Here is a 19,850-nt window from a genome sequence, read left to right on the forward strand (position 1 = left end):
CTCTGTGCAAAGCGTTGGTGCTGCCTAAGCAGTCTCCTTAGCTATTGGGTACAATCCTGGACGGGTCACCACAGTATACCAGCATGCTGGCACTCATTTTGCCGACCTCGGAAGGATGACAGGTCGAGTTAACCCCACCTGGTATTAATTCAACAGCGAGCAGGATTTGAACTCAGAACCCTTGCATCCCAAGCCCACCAACCAAACCATTAAGCCAACACCAGGCATGAAATAGAATGTGCTACTCCTTTAAAACACACAACTCAAGAAAAATTTGACACTCCTTCATTTATTTGAAAAACCTTTAAATAGTCCAAGTAAATATAGCTCACACTAAAGTGAACTTGGAGTCTCGTGGAATAATCTTGCATTGTCCAAATGAAAAAGGTTCTAATTGAGGGAAAACAAACTCGGTCTAGAATTTCCTTGAAATGGCAATTCAGCAAAGCAGTTGTTTGAAAACAGCAACCTACTTTAAAAACAGCCACTTGCTTTAAAAACAGCCACCTCCTTTAAAACAGCAACCCACTTTAGCAACAGCAACCCACTTTAAAAACAGCAGCCCGCTTTGAAAACACCGACCCGCTTGAAGAAAGCAAACCACTTTAAAAACAGCCACCTGCTTTATAAACAGCAACCCACTTTAAGAAAACAGCCCACTTTAAAAACAGCCATCTGCTTTAAAAACAGCAACCAAATTTAAAAAACAGCAGCCTGCTTTAAAAACAGCAACACACTTTAAAAACAGCAACCCACTTTGAAAACAGCAACACACTTTAAAAACAACCCAATTTAAAACAGCAGCCCACTTTATAAACAGCAACCCACTTTAAAAACAGCAACACACTTTAAAAACAGCAACCCACTTTGAAAACAGCAACCCACTTTAAAAACAACCCAATTTTAAAACAACAACCCCCTTTAAAACCATCACCTGCTTATAAAAACAGCAACCCAATTTAAAAACAGCAGCCTGATTTAAAATCAGAAACACGCTTTAAAAACAGCAACACACTTTAAAAACAGCCACCCACTTTATAAACAGCAACCCACTTTAAAAACAACAACACACTTTAAAAACAGCAACCCGCTTTGAAAACAACAACCCACTTTAAAATCATCACCTGCTTATAAAAACAGCAACCTAATTTAAAAACTGCAGCCTGCTGTAAAAACAGCAACCTGCTTTGAAAACAGCAACCCACTTTAAAAAGAGCCACCTGCTTGAAAAACAGCAACACACTTTAAAAACAGCAACCCACTTTAAAAAGAGCCACCTGCTATAAAACAGTAGCCCACTTTAAAAAGAGCAATCCGCTTTGAAAACAGCAACCCAATTTTAAAACAGCAGCCCGCTTTAAAAACAGCAACCCAATTTAAAAACATCAACCTACTTTAAAAACAGCAACCCACTTTAAAAACAGCAACCTGCAATGTTGTTCATTCTTGTATATTTTAACAAAAAATACAAATCGGATTCATAAGTATTTGTTTATATAACAGCTTTAATAGCAAAAAGCACAGCCACTCTCAGGTGTTAACCGTATTCCAGGTGCATATCAATTCTGTCAATGCAAATCAACATTGACCCACAATGCATCTCTTCTGCTGAAATCGAGTCATCTTCCGCATGAAAACAGGACCAGCCTTGGGGAGAATTTGTTTAAGTTGGGAATGATTTCTGTGAAAGTCAAAAAGAGTTTGGTTGTCGATGCTCTATCGAGAACCTCTTCAAAAGTGGAGCACCCAAACTCAGAATGAAGAGATTTCATTCCACCACTTGCAAGTCACACATCCATCCTCATGGCATTGGTTTCCACATCCTGGTGGAACATAAACACTGTGACAATCAGGAATGAGTAACGCTGCAGATTAGAAGGGAGGATTTTTTCACATCTCCAGGGTACTAGCGCAAAATCCTTATTCTTTACAGGACGTTGTTTGGGATCTTTAATGCGTAAGAGGACTTCGGGACTTCTGGTTTCGGTTCTTGAGTTGGAGGACTTCGGGTTCCGGTTCCGTTTCTTGAGCTATGGTGGTGTCCCTCAGGGTTTCTGCCGACATTCTCAAATATGCTTTCCGGTCGTTTTTTTTGTTGTGTTTTTACTGTTATTTGGTTATCTCCATGTGTTTCTAGTTCGGTTTTGTTTTAAAAGCTGTGCTAATTGGTGAGTATTTGTTGGTCTTTTCACATCGGGTTTCCGTGAGGCCTACCCTTTCCTTTGTTTGTGTGCACAATCGTGTTATTGTATATTCTATGTCTTACTTTGTTTTTTAACACTCCAATTCCTCCACTATTTTAATTGGCAGTCAGAGAAAATTGAAAATCGTTCCAAACAGGAAACTTACTGTTTTTAGGGACATCATAAAGGACACAAACAACAGCCGTGAATAACTAATATAACGTGTTAAATAAGGCGGTGGAAAAGATGGGACATTAATGGTGGTAAACTTCTAATGCAATGGGTTTTTTTTTCTTCCCCACAACCCTTAACACTTGTTTTCATTTCCATTGAATTATATACTTGATCACCGGAGAGCACAAATCGCCTTGTTGGCACTTAGAAAAAAACCCTTCAGTTTAGTACTACTTGGATAAAATTTCACGTCGTCTCTATCAATCAAATTTGCCACATGTTCTGAGAGTGGAGTAACAGCAAGATTCAGACAAAATGTTGGCACCTAGTGATACAACCACACAGCAAACTTCGTTCTAAAATCGTCCGTTTATCTGAGAAGAATTGGCAGAAAGCTCAGCTCTGGTCTGTTCCGTTTGACCCATCAGCTTCCTATGGTCGCCATCGTGCCTGTCATTCAAAGTTCACGAACAAAGCTAACATACAGTATATCGTGTTCGGAAATGCAAAGAAGAGTTTAAAAGACCCTTCCTATGTCCTTTTTCTCAAGACTGCACTGGGTAAGGTGTTCTGTGACCTCTCTAGTTAATTTATTTATCAAAGTTCCATTTATCAGTGTCATTTATCAATTTATCAGTTTATTTTTAATTCTCAGGTGGTCTCTTCAGGTTCACAATAGCAAGGGTCTCTAACATGCAAAAAAAGACTTTCCCTACCTCTTAAGTCTTTGTCCTCTATTGCATGAAGGTGGGTCACTTGGCAATGAAGGGAATGTGGAGGGCGAAGAAGAGCATCTTACCCACATTACACAATCAGGTGGCGGCAATGGCGTAGACAGCGGTATACATCTTTTGGAATGTCTGACAGATGTATTTTGTTTCCATCAAGGCGAAGCATGAACAGTTTCGAGTATCCCAATGGTCCGATTCGCCTGCAGAAGCTGTTGGTGGTGACATCTTCCCAGAAAACCGAGGTGGGGGGGGGTGGATGAAGAATATATCATCACATTTGACACAAGACATCTTTCATTGCAATAAATAAATAAAATAAAGTGATCTTTGTTCGCAAATTTGAGTCTGCAACACAACGTGAAGACAACACCTTTATGAGTATCACCTGTAATGTTTAGAGAAGATTTGTGAGTGAAAAGTTTTTGGAAATGTGAGAGAAGATGACCCTGAACAAAAAACTTTGAAAATCTTCTACATGTGAGCTAAAGGTGAGCTTTAGCTAAAGCAAGGAAAAGCTTCATGGCAGAATTCCCTGTGTCCTTCAATTCACGTTACAAGTTAATGTCCGACTTGATTTTAAACTCCAGCAGTAACTGTCATGGTGTCGTATAACATCCCACTTGGATTCATGTGTCTCATCTCCGCATCAAAGTTTTCTGCTTTTTCTGCAGACTCGGCTGTATAACAGATGGCTTGTGAATTTATCCGATATTATTGGCAGGAATTTCCTAACATTCCCATCAGGAACAGGATGCAATTCTGTGCTTGCATTTCCCCTGACCAGGGCCTGGTGGAAACAAGACCTAAGGGAGTTCAACTATTTCAGGGGAAGCTTGCTACTGTTTTCTGTCTGCTTGTCAAAGTTTCCATCAAGAGACTTTCCACGCCGTCAACTCACTATTCATACTGAATAAGAAAGTCATTGGTGGAACATTATGGTAAATGCAGTCCTTTGTTCTTTTTCTGCATGCTAATGCAATTTTCTGTCTACCCAAGAACTCTGTCCACTTTGTCTGCAACCGTTTGGTCCTGCAGAGCCTTTGAGACCGAGCGTCTCGGGATCCAAAATATTTTTTAAGCTAAGCTTTGCTTGGCTGTTGCTTTTGAACTCTGGCTATAACTTGCATCTATTGAGTAAGGCCTGCCTGCTAAGTGTCGACAACTGACAAAACGTTGATTTATTTCATTTCATAAAAACAGGTTTAGTTAAAAAAAGTGTTCCACATTTTTCAATGAAAGGCCATGCATGTATTATATGCTTATACACCTCTGGCAGCTTGTACATGTTGCTGATTTTGAATCTGGGGAGTAACTGTTGAAATATATCTGTCCGGGTTCTTCTTGACATCTTTGTTTTTTGTTGCTTTCACACTTCTTTCTAAAATTTTCACAATTCTCTTTATTAATTCTAATTCTTGCTTTTTCTTCTCTATCGTTATCTATCTCTCGAAGGGGAAGTGAATTCTTGCAGAAATTTTTCTGTAAGGCTCACTTGGCTGCGCCATGCGCCTGGATGGGTTTGAGGGTTGTGGAGTAGCCGCTGAAACCCGGATCCTATCCAGGTTCCTCCTGATGACTCCATGTTTGTTCTTTACTTCTTCGGGTTCCTTCTTGGTCTTCCGTTTGATGGAAGGAAGTGAACTGTTTAAATTGAGAAAAGCAAGGCAAAGTGAATGTTAAAGTGGGTATAATGCAAGTTCATCTTTTGAGATTACAGATTTCCATTCAATCAAGATGATCTGTAACACTGATTACTCATGTAGGACACAGGAGGAAACACAGCATGTCAGTCTTCCATCCAGTTTCCCTTTAATTCCCGATTCCCTCTCCTACTACCAATCTGGTTTATAATTTTCGCACAAAGAACAATCCTACCCATCCCTCCGATCCATCTCCCATATTCCTATTAATATTGCAAAAGGCTTGCCTTGAATTGGCTCCATGACAAAATCGAAAAGAATCACTGCCAATCACCAAGCCAGCCAGACAGGAGAGAGGGAGGGAGAAGTTACCCCTGCAAGGTATGCAGGAGGAAAGCTGGCCTGAGACTGCCTGTCATGTATTCTGGTATATAACTGTGGAGATATATGTGAGCAATCACTCGACATAGCAAGATTGGCCACAGTTCTGATTGCTGATTTGATATCCTGGCTGTGTTGTTCTCCTACTGAGTAGATCATGAGTTGTATTTTATTTCCTTATGCAAAGTCATTGATCCATCTTGAGAATCAAAGGTCCTACTTCTGCATTTGGGCCAAGTGGACTTTCAGCAGTATTTGACCTCAGTGCCACAAGCTGTTCTGGATGATCTATCAAAAGTGGATCCAGCATCAAAATGTTTCCACAATCCATGCTCATCGTCAGAATAAAATCTAGCGTATGTTTCTTTTGGATGTTACTCAGATACCCCAGCAGTGAATGGAGGTCTTCCCAAGACCGTAATCCCATATTGTCCATCATCCAGCAACTACAGACCTTGGTTGCACACTCACACTTTTCTCAAATGTGTCTAGCTCTGAAAAGGTAACATCTGTAAGCTTCTTAACCTCAGTTAGTAACTGTGTCATGTTTTCCTCCAGCTATGCCTTCTGGATATGGAATAGCCATCGATCCTGAGCCTTTCCATGGAATGAAGAGTATAAAGGCTTGAAGATCAGTTTGCTTTGGGAAGGCTGTTGCTGATGCTTAAGGATTTTCACCATTTCATTGGTGTGAGATTAATGGATTGAACAGCTGCTGGCAATTGCAATTCACTCAAAGTTGGTTGAATAATAATATAATTGGTGCATTGTCCCTGGGTTGTTGGAGTTCTCAGGTTTCTGTCATAACATCTGCAGTGTCCATTGCTCAGCAGCTTTTGGTCATCACCTTACGAGCCAAATATGCATACCACTTCCATCAGATTCAATATGTCCACTAAAGTATTGATAAGGGATGACCAGGAGAGGTAACCCTAATTGAACAAACCACTGTAACACCGATAGCACAGATAATACACACTCAGCACCAAAATACATCAACTAAGACTTTCTGCCTCCTCTGTTTTTCAATCCTTTCCAGTGCTTAGGAACAATTTCTCTGCACAATAAACTCCATGAAGGAGATAATTTATGTTTCCTCAGGCCCTCTAGCCTAATCCTGCTAGACTTATCAGATGCACTTAATATTATAATATGCCCTGGAGGAGGTTAATACATGCATTGGATAGTGATGTCATTTCACAGGAATGATGATGGCAGAGTTGGACCTGCTAGCTATCTGCAGCTCCATTGGTGAGAGAATGGTCAGGGTATGGGGGCATACCTGATATGGCATTGGGGATAGGTGTGTGTAAAAGGTCATGAATTAACTTTGAGCAAAGTGACAACGTCAACACATCTTATCTGGTACTTCATTGTTGGTACACACACAGGTCATTGGGCGTTAGCAACAGACAATAAAGCTGAACCAGGCTTTCTGGGAGACCTTTGGAAATTTTTTTGAGAAGGTTGTCATTTGCAAACAGAAGCTCAAGTTTTATGAGGCCTTTGAAAGCATTGTGTCAGAGACTAATTTATTGTGGGAATCGTGTTTTGATTTGATGTATTCTTAGGTGATAAAGGAAAGAAAAATCAGAAGTAATATTGTTGAAAGATAAAAACTGTTTGTTGGAGAAAGATATTATGTGGGCAGGAGAGGAAGATATCCACTGAGGATTGTGAGTAGGCGAAGAAAATATCCACTGATGATGTGGGGAGGAGAGGAAAACATCCACTGATGATTGTGGGGAGGAGAGGAAAAAATATAGACAAGATAAAGAGATATTAGATAAAGGAATGTAACATAAAGGGATACACACACACACACACACACACACACACACACACACACACACACACACACACACACACACACACACACACACACACACACACACACACACCATATACGAAAAACACGGTCCGTCCATCCTGAAACTGTCCATCTGTCCGTGAAGCCTTGAGTTAACATGTCTCTTAATTACGTACTAATTACCTCCCCCACCGAAGGTTTCGGAGGCTATGTTTTCACTCCTTTCTGTCTCTTTGTTCATTTGTGTGCAGGATATCTCAAAAAGTTGTGGACGGATCCAGATGAAATGTTGTGGACAAGTTGGGTATGTGAAAAGGACAAACTGATTCGATTTTGATGAATATCCGAATCCGGATCTGGATACGAGAATGATTTAATTTGTAAAGTGATTCTTCACCATTGAGAGATCGGGCCAAAAACGATATAATACTGTGTAGCACATTTCAAAAATGTATCGGACCCGATATGTTCTCGTGGATCAGGCATTACATGGTGGAGGTATGCACTCTACCGAGTGCCCTTTTAGTTACGTACTGTCATTAGTACGTAATTAATAGACGTTCCTAATATACCCTATTAGATGAGACATAGACCCCATGATAACCTATAGACCCTATAGTTCCTGCGAGACCGTTTAGAACCCTAAGACCCGTTAGACCCCTTTAAACACACACCACACACACATCTATAGTCTTCTTGCAATATACCAGAGAGTAGGTACTCTGCTAGGTTGAACAGAAATTGAATACTGGGTCACTGAATTGGTTCACCAATCAAAACCTAGAAGCATATTGTTTTTGAGGTCCAAAGGTCAAGGCTACATAAAATGATAAATTTTCATTCGATTGACTTAAAATTTGACCAGGGTTTGCGTGTTGAGTCACAGACCTGGTTCACCAAAATTCAAATCGCCTTTTTGACATGGTTAGTGGTTTGCATGAAAACAATCTCACTCCATTATAATTAAATGGTCCTTTTGTGAATTTATTATGACCATACCTCAGTAATTTTTCAGGATATCAAATTAAAACTGAAAAAGCTTATTTGTACGGATGTGTAGTATATTTGAGGAGTGTTTGGTCAAGCTTTGTCAAAGGTCAAGGTCAAGGCCATCCAAAACATGGAAACCACCTATTAGGCTGGAATTAGAAAATGTATCATCCAAATGTATTATGCATAACATTCAATCATGTTAAACGATTGATAGCTCAGATTTTTTTATATTACCAAATTGCTGTTTCAATGGCAACTATTGTTTATTTGGATTATGCAAGTATTGTGCTATCCATAACCTTTCTTGTTCCCATATTGTTTTGGTTTCAACACAGACTTTATATTTTGAAAGGCAAAACACTCAATCATTTTTTTTTAATTTTTAGGCCTCAGCAAGTAAATTGTTCAAATAACTAACTGGGCATGCATTAAACAGAACATGAAGAAAAAAAACAAACAAAAAAAAATCAGATTGCTTTAAAAAAAAAGATATCTCACTTGTAATCTCATTGGCTTGAAGGTAAAGGAACTTCAGGTTCTCATGCACCACAGGTACCCATGAAAACTGGTTGAATGAAAGGTCCAGTTCCAGCAGGTGAGATACATTGAATGTCCCTGGTAACACAAAGGTGTCACTGAGCTGATTGCGTGATAACCGCAGGTGGCGGAGTTCAGGCAGGAAGTGCAGGAAGTCCTCAGGGATAGACGTGAGGTAATTATTGTCCAGGTAGAGTTCGCGAAGATATTTGGGAAGACTATTTGGTACAAATAACAGATTATTTCCATTGAGGTTTAGCAACCGAAGAGAAAGCAAGCCAGCTAAGATCCCATTGGGAATACTTTCTATGCAATTTCCTTGCAGGAGCAGTATTGTAAGATTGCTCAGGCCAAGGAACGGTTCAGCTCTCAGAACTGATATGCGGTTCCGTGCCAACCGAAGCTGAATCAGGCTTTCTGGGAGACCTTCGGGAACCTCCTCGAGAAGGTTGTCATTTGCAAACAGCAGTTCAAGTTTTGTGAGGCCTTTGAAAGTACCATTATCCAGGAAGTCACTCTGGAGTTCGTTGTTGTCAATTATAAGGCGACGAAGAGAAGAAATATTTGTGAAACTTGCATCAGACAAGGCCTTAATACGACCTCCTTGCAAATAGAGAAAACGTGTGTTTTTGGGTAAAGCTGGCACAGTTGTCAGGTTTCGATGGTCACAAAAAACTGCCGTCGGCCAAAAGAATAGGCAGTCACAAGGTTCAGGACATCCGGGAATTCCTAGAACACGACGTGCGTATCCAGGGTCCACACGACCCTTAACCGACAGGAGACTGGGCTCTCCGGCTTCCAGGTCAAACTCGATGTCCACACCGCCGTAGTCATGGCCACCATTGCCATTGTGGACGATATATGTTGCAATACTTGTTTGAAGATTTCTGGCCACAGCAATCATCAGGAAGAAAGCCCAAGACATCTGTTGTCACAATAACAAATTATGCTTTGTGTTAATGACAATTTTAACATTCGTGACGTTATTATTTTAATTCCAAAATCGTCCAAAAAATTTGAAAAGTTAATTTCGTAATTTGTTCTTCAAAATATACAGGAAATTTAATTTGACTCCTTTGCAGTAAGTTTAAGATCAAACAAGAACCATTTCACAATCAATACCAAAGTAGCATACAAAGAGCACATTTTGTAAATTCATGGAGTTTATTACCTCATCTTTATTTTTTACCTCCACCACCGTTATATTTTCACCCCTGTCTGTTTGTCTGTCTGTGAGCAGAGAGACCAGCCGAGGAAATATTTCCCTGACCTTAGACAAGAAACAGTTAGATGGCCTGAAGAGGATGTCTTCTGCTCAATCCAGAAATCCAGAGGTGGTGTTCATGAGGTGGTTGCCAATGTCCAGGCTCCCAAAATATAGAGCGACCCGCAAGTGAGTTGGTAAAGGTGCTGCAACTGCAGCAGTAGCAAATGGTGAACTTCTGCAGGCCATCGAAGTCCATCGATCAAAGTAGGGGTCCAAACAGAAAAAAAATCCTTATATTGGTGGTCATGACTCAGTGGTTTGTTACAACTACTAGAGGCAGGGACATATTGCCCAGAAGTGTATTTCAGCCCAGGAGAAATATGATAAACCCGTGCCCCCAGCAGCAAAGGAAAGGGCAGAGCCCAAATCCCAGGGGAATGACCTTTACCCATCACGACAAGCCAAGTGGTGGGTGGCGAGTGGACAAGCTCACCTGATACTAATGATTTGTTGTCGCACAAAGTGGGACAATGTCCATTTGTAACTACACTCATGGGTTGTGTTGAAGTCCCATGTTTGCTTGATACAGAATCTATGGTAACAACCACAATGGAATCATTCTTCAACAAGGCTGTCTGACCACTGGGAAAGGAATTGCTCAGTTACAGTGGGTGTCTGCCTCTAAAGGCAGCTACGGTAATGGATTGAAGATTTCATACATCGGTACCTGGAATTGGATATTGAAGTCATGGGTGTAAAAGTTCCAAAGCACAGGTTACTAGTATTTAAAGACCAAGAGGATGGTCTGGTCACGCTGGACAGTTTGGATATGCAGGGTGGTTTAGTTATCCTGTGCAGTTTGGTTATGCTGGAAGTTTTGGATGTGTGAGCCGGTTTGGCTGCACTGGGAAATTTTGGTTATGCTGGGTGGTTTGGTTATGCTAGTTACTTTTGATTGTGCTTGGCGGTTTGATTATGCTCAGCAGTTTGATTATGCTGGACGGATTAGAAATGCTGGGCAGTTTGGATATGCTCGGCGGATTGTATATGTTGGGCAGTTTGGATGCGTGGGCTGGTTTGGCTCCACTATGCGATTTTGATTAAGCTGGGTGGTTTGGATATGTTTGGTGGTTTGGATATGCTTGGTGGTTTGCCGTTGCCTTTCCAGCAGTCGGACAGGGCAGGAATAATTTGTTCAGCATGCTGGCAATAACTCGCCTCATCTTTCATGAAGCACATGATGGGATCTTTAACATCCACCAAAGTCCAGTGTTGGCAGATGGAACCTCTGGCTTAACATCCCTCCAATGGATGGACAGTGCAATACATCGATAACTCACTCTGCTTGTGAAACAACAGGTTGATGGATTAATTATAGATGGGTTGACATTCAAACTCAGGCTACACAGCTCAGAGGTGAATGTGCATACCTCGAAGATGCCCTTGCAGCCTCAAACGACTAGATTTCTCAGTTTAATGCTTGAAATACACGAATTTTCAAATGATGTAATCCACCCCGATTGCTTGGCGCACAGAAACTCCGAGTAACAGTCAATTGTGGCGACCTGGAAGTGTACCATGCCTCTCAGATAAGGATAAGAGGATGAAATGACGATAAAAAAAACTTTTAAAGAAGCTAAAAGTACTTGCAAGCACACCTGTGAGAAAGGGGTGTGCCTCTGCACAATTGCACAATGAAACAGTTGGAGAATTTCCTGATCAACTCTTCCAAAAAGTTGATATCTTGCAGTCCATATTGAAAAAACTTCCATCTATGTGGATCTGTGAAAGGCTGAAGAGTCGTCGATATATATATATATATATATATATATATATATATATATATATATATATATATATATATATATATATATATATATATATATATATTGTTACGTATTTGGAAGCCTTGTGCACACAGACAGACAGCCGTCCCCTATAGCTCAGTTATATCGGTAAGTGTGTGTTTCTAGTTAGGGTCCCGTCCCGAGTCTCATGGGAATTGGACGTTCATGCGCTGCGGAGTTATTTTGATAGTTAGGATTTATATAACAACAACAACACCGACGACATCTGCCTTCTGTTCCTTCCATCATCCTACACTGACGCCATTGCCTACGTGCGTGTCAGCACGTACGTGGGCGGAGTTCACGAAGATCTGACGTCTCTCTCGCCCAATCAGGGAGATACGAGCGAGTTCCCCGGCGGTCGGCCAATGAGCATAGCCCACGCAGGATAATATTCCTCTCCTTGTTTGAGGGGCGGTCCACCGTGACGCCCCGACACGCCCCCTGACCAATCACGGGGACGACCGATTTCCCCCGGCCAATGAGGAGGCGAGTGGCCAGAGAGAAGAAGCTCCTCCCTCCAGAGAAAGAGAATAGATGGGACAGCGTGGTGTCCGCAGCTGCTGGTCTCCTGTCGCTGTTTCTGGTCCTTTCGTCTTCTATTGCTGCTTCTGGTCCTCTGGTCTCCTGTTGCTGCTTCTGGTCTCGCCGAGTTGCTGGCTCTGGTTTCCTCGCACGCCAGAGGAGCGTGCTGGAGCCCGACGCTGTCCTCCATACCCGGTGTTGCGGGTTCGAGTCCCACCGACCCAGGACGTCGAAGACCGCATGAGGCGGGAAGGTTCGAGGGAGCTCTGGTTCTCAGCTCATCTGACCTTGAGCTGGAGAGCCTAATAAAGGCCATTTGGGTCCGTTTCTTTTGTGTGTGCGTGTGTGTGTGTCTGTGGGCCCAGTCTACAAGTTGGAATTGTTGAAGTGCTTTTTGCCTTGTACATACTGCATTTCTTATAGTCTGATAACTCTGCTCTTTCCGTGTTCCCTTTCCCCCCATTATAAATAAATCCCCTGTTAAATGTTTCAGCTCGTTTTTGTGTTTCTTTCATTGGTTTAGCATGGTGTGTGTAGGGTGATTAAAAAGGCCGTTGCTGCTGTAGATGTACATTTGGACCTACGGGACCTCGGTAACCATCCGCTCTGGTTACGCACGGGTCGAGCACGGAAACGACTAGTCCCGTTCGAGCCCCGTCGAAGGTGTGAATCCCTCGGTAGCTCGCCACATGGGCCTCTGGGTATTTTGAAGTTTGGCAAATAACCCTGTGCCCACGCGGTTGATTTATTGACTATTCACGGTCCTGTAAGGGACCCATACCTTCGGAGTCATCCGAGGGTAAGGATCTGAATTCTGGGTGTTTGGTGGAGCCGACTCTACTGCTCCATCTAGCGGTCGTGCTCGCCACCGATACCCAGCCCACAACAATATATATGATCCCTGTGTCGCAAGAGGCGACCAGGGTTGCGTCAGGAAGGGCATCCGATGTAAAACATGTGCCAAATCACTATGCGGATCATAATGATGATCCGCTGTGGTGACCCCTAACGGGAGCAGCCAAAAGAAGAAGAAGAAGAAGAAGAAGAAGATATAAATATATATATATATATATATATATATATACATATATATATATATATATATATATATATATATATATATATATATATATATATATATATATATATATACACATATATATTGTTGCGGAAATGGCCCTTCGTGTGTTATTAAATATAGGATTAGTCCAGGTTCCCCCGTAAATGCATGTTTAGTCAGGTTGTTCGGTAATTGGACGTTACATGTGTGTCGGGAGGTGTAGCCGGCTGTTCATTGTTCATACAGTGGTGGTGTGCCGAGAGGTTGTTTTCTTCTTCTTCCTTCCCCTCTCCGAAATAGCCCCGCCCAGCGCTCTGAAGTGTCGGGAGCCGATTGGTGGAGGCAGCTGCAATCTCGAGCGATGGACCAATCACGAGTCCCCGGGGGAGGGTCCTAAAGAGCGAGCCCCAAGAAAGGCAAGGAAGGGACTGCATGAGGTCAGTCTGCGATCGGCTGGATGAGGAACTGCTAGTGAGAGTCTGGAATCGGCTTCGTCGGGTGCGCGCCCCAAGAAAGGCAAGGAGGGGGCGGCATGAGGTCTGTCTGCCATCGGCTGGAAGAGAAAAACGGCTAGTGGGAGTCGCGATCTGCTGTGTCAGGGACGGCTGTGTCTGTCTGCGATCTGCTTCGTGAAAGAGGTAGGAGGAACTGCATGAGTGGGAGTCGCGATCTGCTCTGTAAGGGACGGCTGTGTCAGCTGCGATTTGACAAACTCAATGTTTCACGATCTGCTTTGTGAAAGAGGCAGGTGCAACTGCATGAGGGGAGTCGGTGATCGACTTTTATGAGGAGGTCCTCGACAGGTTCATCCGGAGTCCAGTGACGGAGCCTCTGACTGTCTTTACTCACGGCACGGCTCGACACATCTTGTAATCCCGTCGATCCGCCAGCAGAGCCCAACACTCCGATTTGGCCTAGTCTGGTGAACAGGCCAGGCCTGGATTTGTATACTGGACCTTGTGAAAAGCCAGCTGGAGCACACCGTGGATCTTCCGCTCTTGTGCCGTCGACCTTATGGGGGCTGAAAGTGCTGAGGCTGCGTGTGTGGGCGATGCGACAAAAGGCCGACGCCGCCATTTTGCCATGTGGCGTGTTTGAGCTTGGGGGCTCGAATCCGACGACATCGGCTTGTCACGAGCCGCATTCGTGCCTTTGACACTTTCCCCTTGTCCATGAGGCATCACCAAGTACTCTGTGTCTTGTCTGCATGTTGTCTGCATGTTGTCTGAGGTTTATCTCGCTGGGGTTCCCTTCAAAACCCGTAATCCATAGCTCCCTAGTAAAGAGCGGGTTATAGATTAATTATAACGTTTGTGAATGCTTCGCTTGTGTTGTGTTCCCCGATGTGTCCCCAATAAATCTGGCTGATTCATAGGAAAGTTGCCGCATTGAGTTTATTCGTGCTGTGCTGAGGAACAATTCGCTCGATTGGTATATAAAACCGAAATGGGCCACAGACTGGCAGACTTCGCTCGGTCTCTGACAAACCCAGTCTGTGGCCGGGCTCTATTTCCCCAACTGGCAAGGCACAGGTGTACTTTGGTATCGTGATCTGAGGCGTGTAACATGAGACCTGTGCCGAGCCAGCCGGCGTTATAACCCGGGAGACGGCAGTGCTGTTAAGTGATGCCGAATCTTCAACATTTGGCTGTCAAGAGTAGGGTGCGAAGAATGCCACCACCGGATCCATAACAATATATACATATACTGTGTATATATATATATATATATATATATATATATATATATATATGTATATGTATATGTATATGTATATGTATATGTATATATATATATATATATATATATATATATATATATATATATATATATATTACAGTAGACTAGGTGTAAGTCGGCAGCGTGTAACTCGTCACTTCGCCTAAGTCGGCAGCGTCAAAAAGTCCCGAATTTATCTCATGTTAAATCCCTTTGAATAAAGGGTCATCCCTCTGTAAGTCGTCATCTCTAAGTCGTCACTTCGTCTAAGTCGTCAGATGTTGTCCATTCCCACGTAATGGAAACTCAAGTAAATTACCACTCCGAACTCATCACACGGAACTGCTGCCTCATGAGAAGCCCGATTTCATGGAATCGTGATGCTCGCTCATTAGTGTACACCGCCAGTGATAGGCCATTTATAACTGCGTACACACATTGATCGCACTGCAGGCAGGACAATGGCGACTAAGCGTAAGCTTACAACTAAAACCTACCAAGAAAAATAAGACATTATCCAGTTTTGCGAGGCAAATCCACTGATGAAGAAAACAGACATAGCTGAGAAGTTGGACATCAAACGGCAGACATTGAACGATATCTTGAAGAATAAGGGCAAGATATTTGGACAAGTGGAGAAGATCGTGAGGCCGGTGGGAAGTGTGAAATGCGTGAAATGTGTGTCCTTTGAAGATGTCGATGACGTGCTCATCATCTGGTTTCGGCAAATGTCGGCTCAGCCAAATATTCGGTTTCGGCCGATTCGGCTAAATATTCGGCCGATACTGTCTTTCGGTGGAGGATTGCCCAGCCAACATCATGGAATACAATGACCGGTTTGAATCCTTTCTCATGCACCAGATGCCCAAGAGTTTGAGGCAGTCAAACATAACGGATTACTTCGCGAAGAAGTAAAGGATCGATCGAGCTTAGTGTTGAAGTCCGATCATGGTTTTATATTGGCTTGTTTTGTACATTACCGCACTCACTTAAACATTGGCATTGAGTGGTAATCATCACCACGATGACTGTGTGTCATGTAATTTGTCACCATACCATCACCGATGGTATAAGAGTTGTCTTACAGAGTTGTTCATTATCTTTACTTTTGATAAACTGATTCATGAATTCCATCTTTGCTTGATCTTTCCAACTCACCAACTCACCCCCACCTATGCCCCGAGGATTGTGTTTTCCTTTTGGTACAATAGCCGGCTCTCACACATATGTGTCCAGGCCACGCGCGACTTCATCCTTCACCCCACAGTTATCATGAATGTTCGCATACGCGTAAGTCGTCACTTTTTTCTCGGTCCCGATGGTGACGACTTACGCCTAGTCTACTGTATATATATATATACTGAATATATATGTATATGTATATGTATATGTATATATATATATATATATATATATATGTAGTATGTATTTGTATATATATATATATATATATATATATATATATATATATATATATATATATATGTTGTTCGTCTTTCGGCTGCTCCCATTAGGGTTCGTCACAGCGGATCATCCGTTATGATCCGCATACTGATTTGGCACAGGTTTTATGCCGGATGCCCTTCCTGACGCAACCCTGGTCGCCTCTTATGACACAGGGATAAGGATTGGGTTTCGCCATGATTCCGGGCTGCTCTACACCCTCTCATAGCGGGGCCCAGTGCAGAGCTCCCATCCTCAAGCGATCCTCCGAGTAACCAGATTACAGGTGCACGCCACTACGCCCAGTATGTATGTGTGTGTGTATATATATATATATATATATATATATATATATATATATATATATATATATATATATATATATATATATATATATATATATGCATACCAAACCTTCGTGCTTCTTCATACCGATGGGAATGTCATATCTGGGGCTTGTTGATGCACAGCGGAAGTTTAAAATGATGAGTATTTACTATTCATCATGTTTGGGAGGAAAGGGGGGGGGGTGTTATAGGGGCTGTGAGTGTCATTAGAATGATATATTTTTAGTTCCAGGGCCACAAGAGAAATTGTGCTACATTTTTGCATCTATTGGTGAAAGGAGAAGCATCTGTTCGTGTGTATGCGTATTTACTACCACCACTAGCTAATTGCATTTACAGGAAAAGATAGGAACCTTCACCTGATGTTGGCTTCATGGCTTTGATGGTGGGCTTGGGATCCTGGGGTCCCAAGTTGAAATCCTGCTCGGCAATTGAATTAATTGCAGGTGCAATTAATTGCAGCCATTCGAATATCCTGTGTCGGAGTGGTGACCCATCCAGGATGGGTATCCCAGGAAACTGCTTTGGCAGCACTCATGCTCTGTACAGAATATGGTCCCAATGGATGGATGGGAACCTGACTCCTCTCTTCCACGGATAATTCTTGTATTCCTGTATTTTCGCATTTAGGAACAGAACAATTATCGTTCACCATCTTGAAATAGTCATTCTTTTGTTTCAATGCTGAAAATTATGTTAAAAAGACGATTTGAATTTCAGATTTTGTGCTCATAAGGGAAGGTTAAAAGTGCGTGTGAGCCAAACCAATCAATGTAAACACACACAGCACATGCGCAAAAGGCTTCATTTAGCATTCATACGTCATCTCGAAGGTCCCATATTGACACCATGCTGAGACCCCCATCGCACAACAGGATGGATTCAACTCATGGGATTTGAACAAGCACATACATGTGCATTATTCATATATGTGTCCTTATAAATTAGTGCTTAATTGACATCCCCAGCAATGTCTCGGATGTACCATATTACAAACGATTTTGCAAACACTTAATTGTACAGGAGTAGACCGATAGTTTGCAAAATCCATGAATCTGTGTATTTTGACTTGCTTAAACTGATCATGTTGGTTAAACGGTTTGCTGAAGGGCAGTTTCTCATGCGGATTGGGGTTGGTTATGGTGGCTGAGCTGGAGGTGAGTAAGTGATCACAGCTGTGTTTCCAATTCCAACTGTTTGGCTTCTCTTTGCATTCTCTCGTTCAGCATCTTGGAAATTATTTTCCTTAACGGGCGGCTCGTCAGTCAAAGGATACAGTCGTGCTTGATCAGTCCTGTTTCCTCTTCAGATAATTATACAAAGTCAAAGTTAGAAACATAAACAAACCAAGTAATCCTCACTTTACTAACTAAATTTCATAACCTCATGAGAGTGAAAACATCATAGAAAACCACCAAAGTCATCGGAGTAGCAACAAGCATGGAAAACTCTGGAAGAGCGAAAAGCACCGAAAACCCTGGAATAGCAAAAAGCACCTATAACCTCAGAATAGCAAAAATCACCGAAAGCCCTGGAATAGCAAAAAGCACCAACATCCCCCAAAGTCACCAGAATAGCAAAAAGCACGGAAAACAGTAGAAGAGGAAAAAGCACGGAAAACCCTGGAATTGCAAAAATCACCGAAAACCCTGGAATAGCAAAAAGCACCAACATCCCCCAAAGTCACCAGAATAGCAAAAAGCACTGAAAACCCTGGAAGAGCAAAAAGCACTGAAAACCCTGGAAGAGCAAAAAGCACTGAAAACCCTGGAAGAGCAAAAAGCACCAAAAACCTCGGAATAGCAAAAAGCACCAAAAACCTCGGAATAGCAAAAAGCACCAAAAACCTTGGAATAGCAAAAAGCACCAAAACTCCACAAAGTCACTTGAATAGCAAAAAGCACCAAAAACCTCGGAATAGCAAAAAACACCGAAAACCCCGAAAGTTAACCAGAATAGCAAAAAGCACCTACCTTGGAGCAAAATGCAGGAAAATGACTCAAAGTGCCCACAATGTCGAGCAGCCCTAAATAGCAATCCTTTACAACGTCACCGCTCGGTTCCCGCTTTGGGAGACAATTATTGAGACATGCTGGCTACAGGCTGACTGAGCAATTTGTAAGAAATACCCACTTGGAGTGCGATTTGTTTTAGCGAGGTAGTGCGATGGGTTCCTCTAGGTTGACACGTGTACGGAAGAGGTATGAAAGGCCTTGTGTGTTCCTTCAGGCTCCCCTGGAAACCCACAGTGCGAATGAAAATTTCAATTACATTTATGTTTTGAGAACAAAATCAAAACTTTACATTTTTATTAACCAAACAAATCGAAATAACATAAAACACACAAGTATGATTATAGATGCAATAACTATATCTATGTATGTGTGTGTATATATGTATGTATATAATATATTTATATATATATATATATATATATATATATATATATATATATATATATATATATATATATACACGTCAGAAAATGTTGCAAATCAAGACATTCAAACTCAAGGCATTTATATAATGCCTGTAATGATTTTAACTAAAATGGATGTCAAGAAGTATAATTGAGAAATTACCGTTTATATGTTTATGGTGTTTACTTTTCAAAATAAAAATTGATTTCCAAAAATTTTCCACACTTTTCATGAAGGAGTCACAAAATAAATGATGAAGTAAAGTTCTGGTGATATATTCGATATGCTTTGCTTACCATGAACACCTCATAAATGTGGATATAAACACTGCCGTATATTGAATAAAGTAAATGAATCGTTAAGATTTTTTTTGTATACAAAGTCAAGGCTCATTGAGCAGCTAGAACACAGATCGGATCAGGACGCAGAAGAAGTCAAACAACGTAGGAGAAAGAGAGGGGGAAACACCAACAGCAGGGCTGAGGCGGTGGGGGGGGGGCGGAAATAGAGGGAGATGGACAACAAAGGATGAGGGGTTGGGGGGAGAATGCATGAGGTGGACAACATGGAGACAGAAGTACACTCTCAGGAAGGAAAAACTGGAATTTTAGGGTCGGGGTGGTTTAAGGGGTGTAGAAAAGATCATGGTTTTGGATTGAGGATGATCTGAGATGGCGGTGAACAGCTGTCTTGAAGACCGGGGGGGGGGGGGAGAATGAGATTGAGGAGAATGTCGAAGTTCGTTCCACAGGTGGGGAAAAAAAGAGGAACGAATGAGTGGAGGTAAGCATTGATCCTGGATTTTGGGTGTTTCACCAGAAGGGGGTTATTGG

At 42.1% G+C, this 19,850-nt stretch overlaps 1 protein-coding gene across 1 annotated transcript; it reads right to left on the bottom strand.

Moving 5' to 3' along the window:
* Positions 1 to 286: 286 nt before the first annotated feature.
* Positions 287 to 19,798, bottom strand: LOC147020668 (fibromodulin-like). Its single transcript, XM_085896201.1, has 4 exons — positions 18,571 to 19,798; positions 8,411 to 9,374; positions 3,157 to 3,313; positions 287 to 1,823 (listed from the first exon to the last, which is right to left on the bottom strand). Exons 2-3 carry the CDS (start codon positions 9,372 to 9,374, stop codon positions 3,162 to 3,164), a joined length of 1,116 nt encoding a protein of 371 aa, XP_085752327.1. The 5' UTR covers positions 18,571 to 19,798; the 3' UTR covers positions 287 to 1,823; positions 3,157 to 3,161.
* Positions 19,799 to 19,850: the final 52 nt, after the last annotated feature.

The sequence above is a fragment of the Eptatretus burgeri genome, chromosome 9 (assembly GCF_056783735.1).
Source record: "Eptatretus burgeri isolate ZD-2024b chromosome 9, Ebu_testis_v1, whole genome shotgun sequence".
NCBI classification, from domain to species: domain Eukaryota; kingdom Metazoa; phylum Chordata; class Myxini; order Myxiniformes; family Myxinidae; genus Eptatretus; species Eptatretus burgeri.

Coding starts and splice junctions, on each gene's coding strand:
- LOC147020668 (XM_085896201.1), bottom strand. CDS start 9,374: ATGTCTTGGGCTTTCTTCCTGATGATTGCTGTGGCCAGAAATCTTCAA. Junction 3,314..8,410: donor TCAAGCCAATGAGATTACAA/GTGAGATATCTT, acceptor TTTTCTGGGAAG/ATGTCACCACCAACAGCTTC.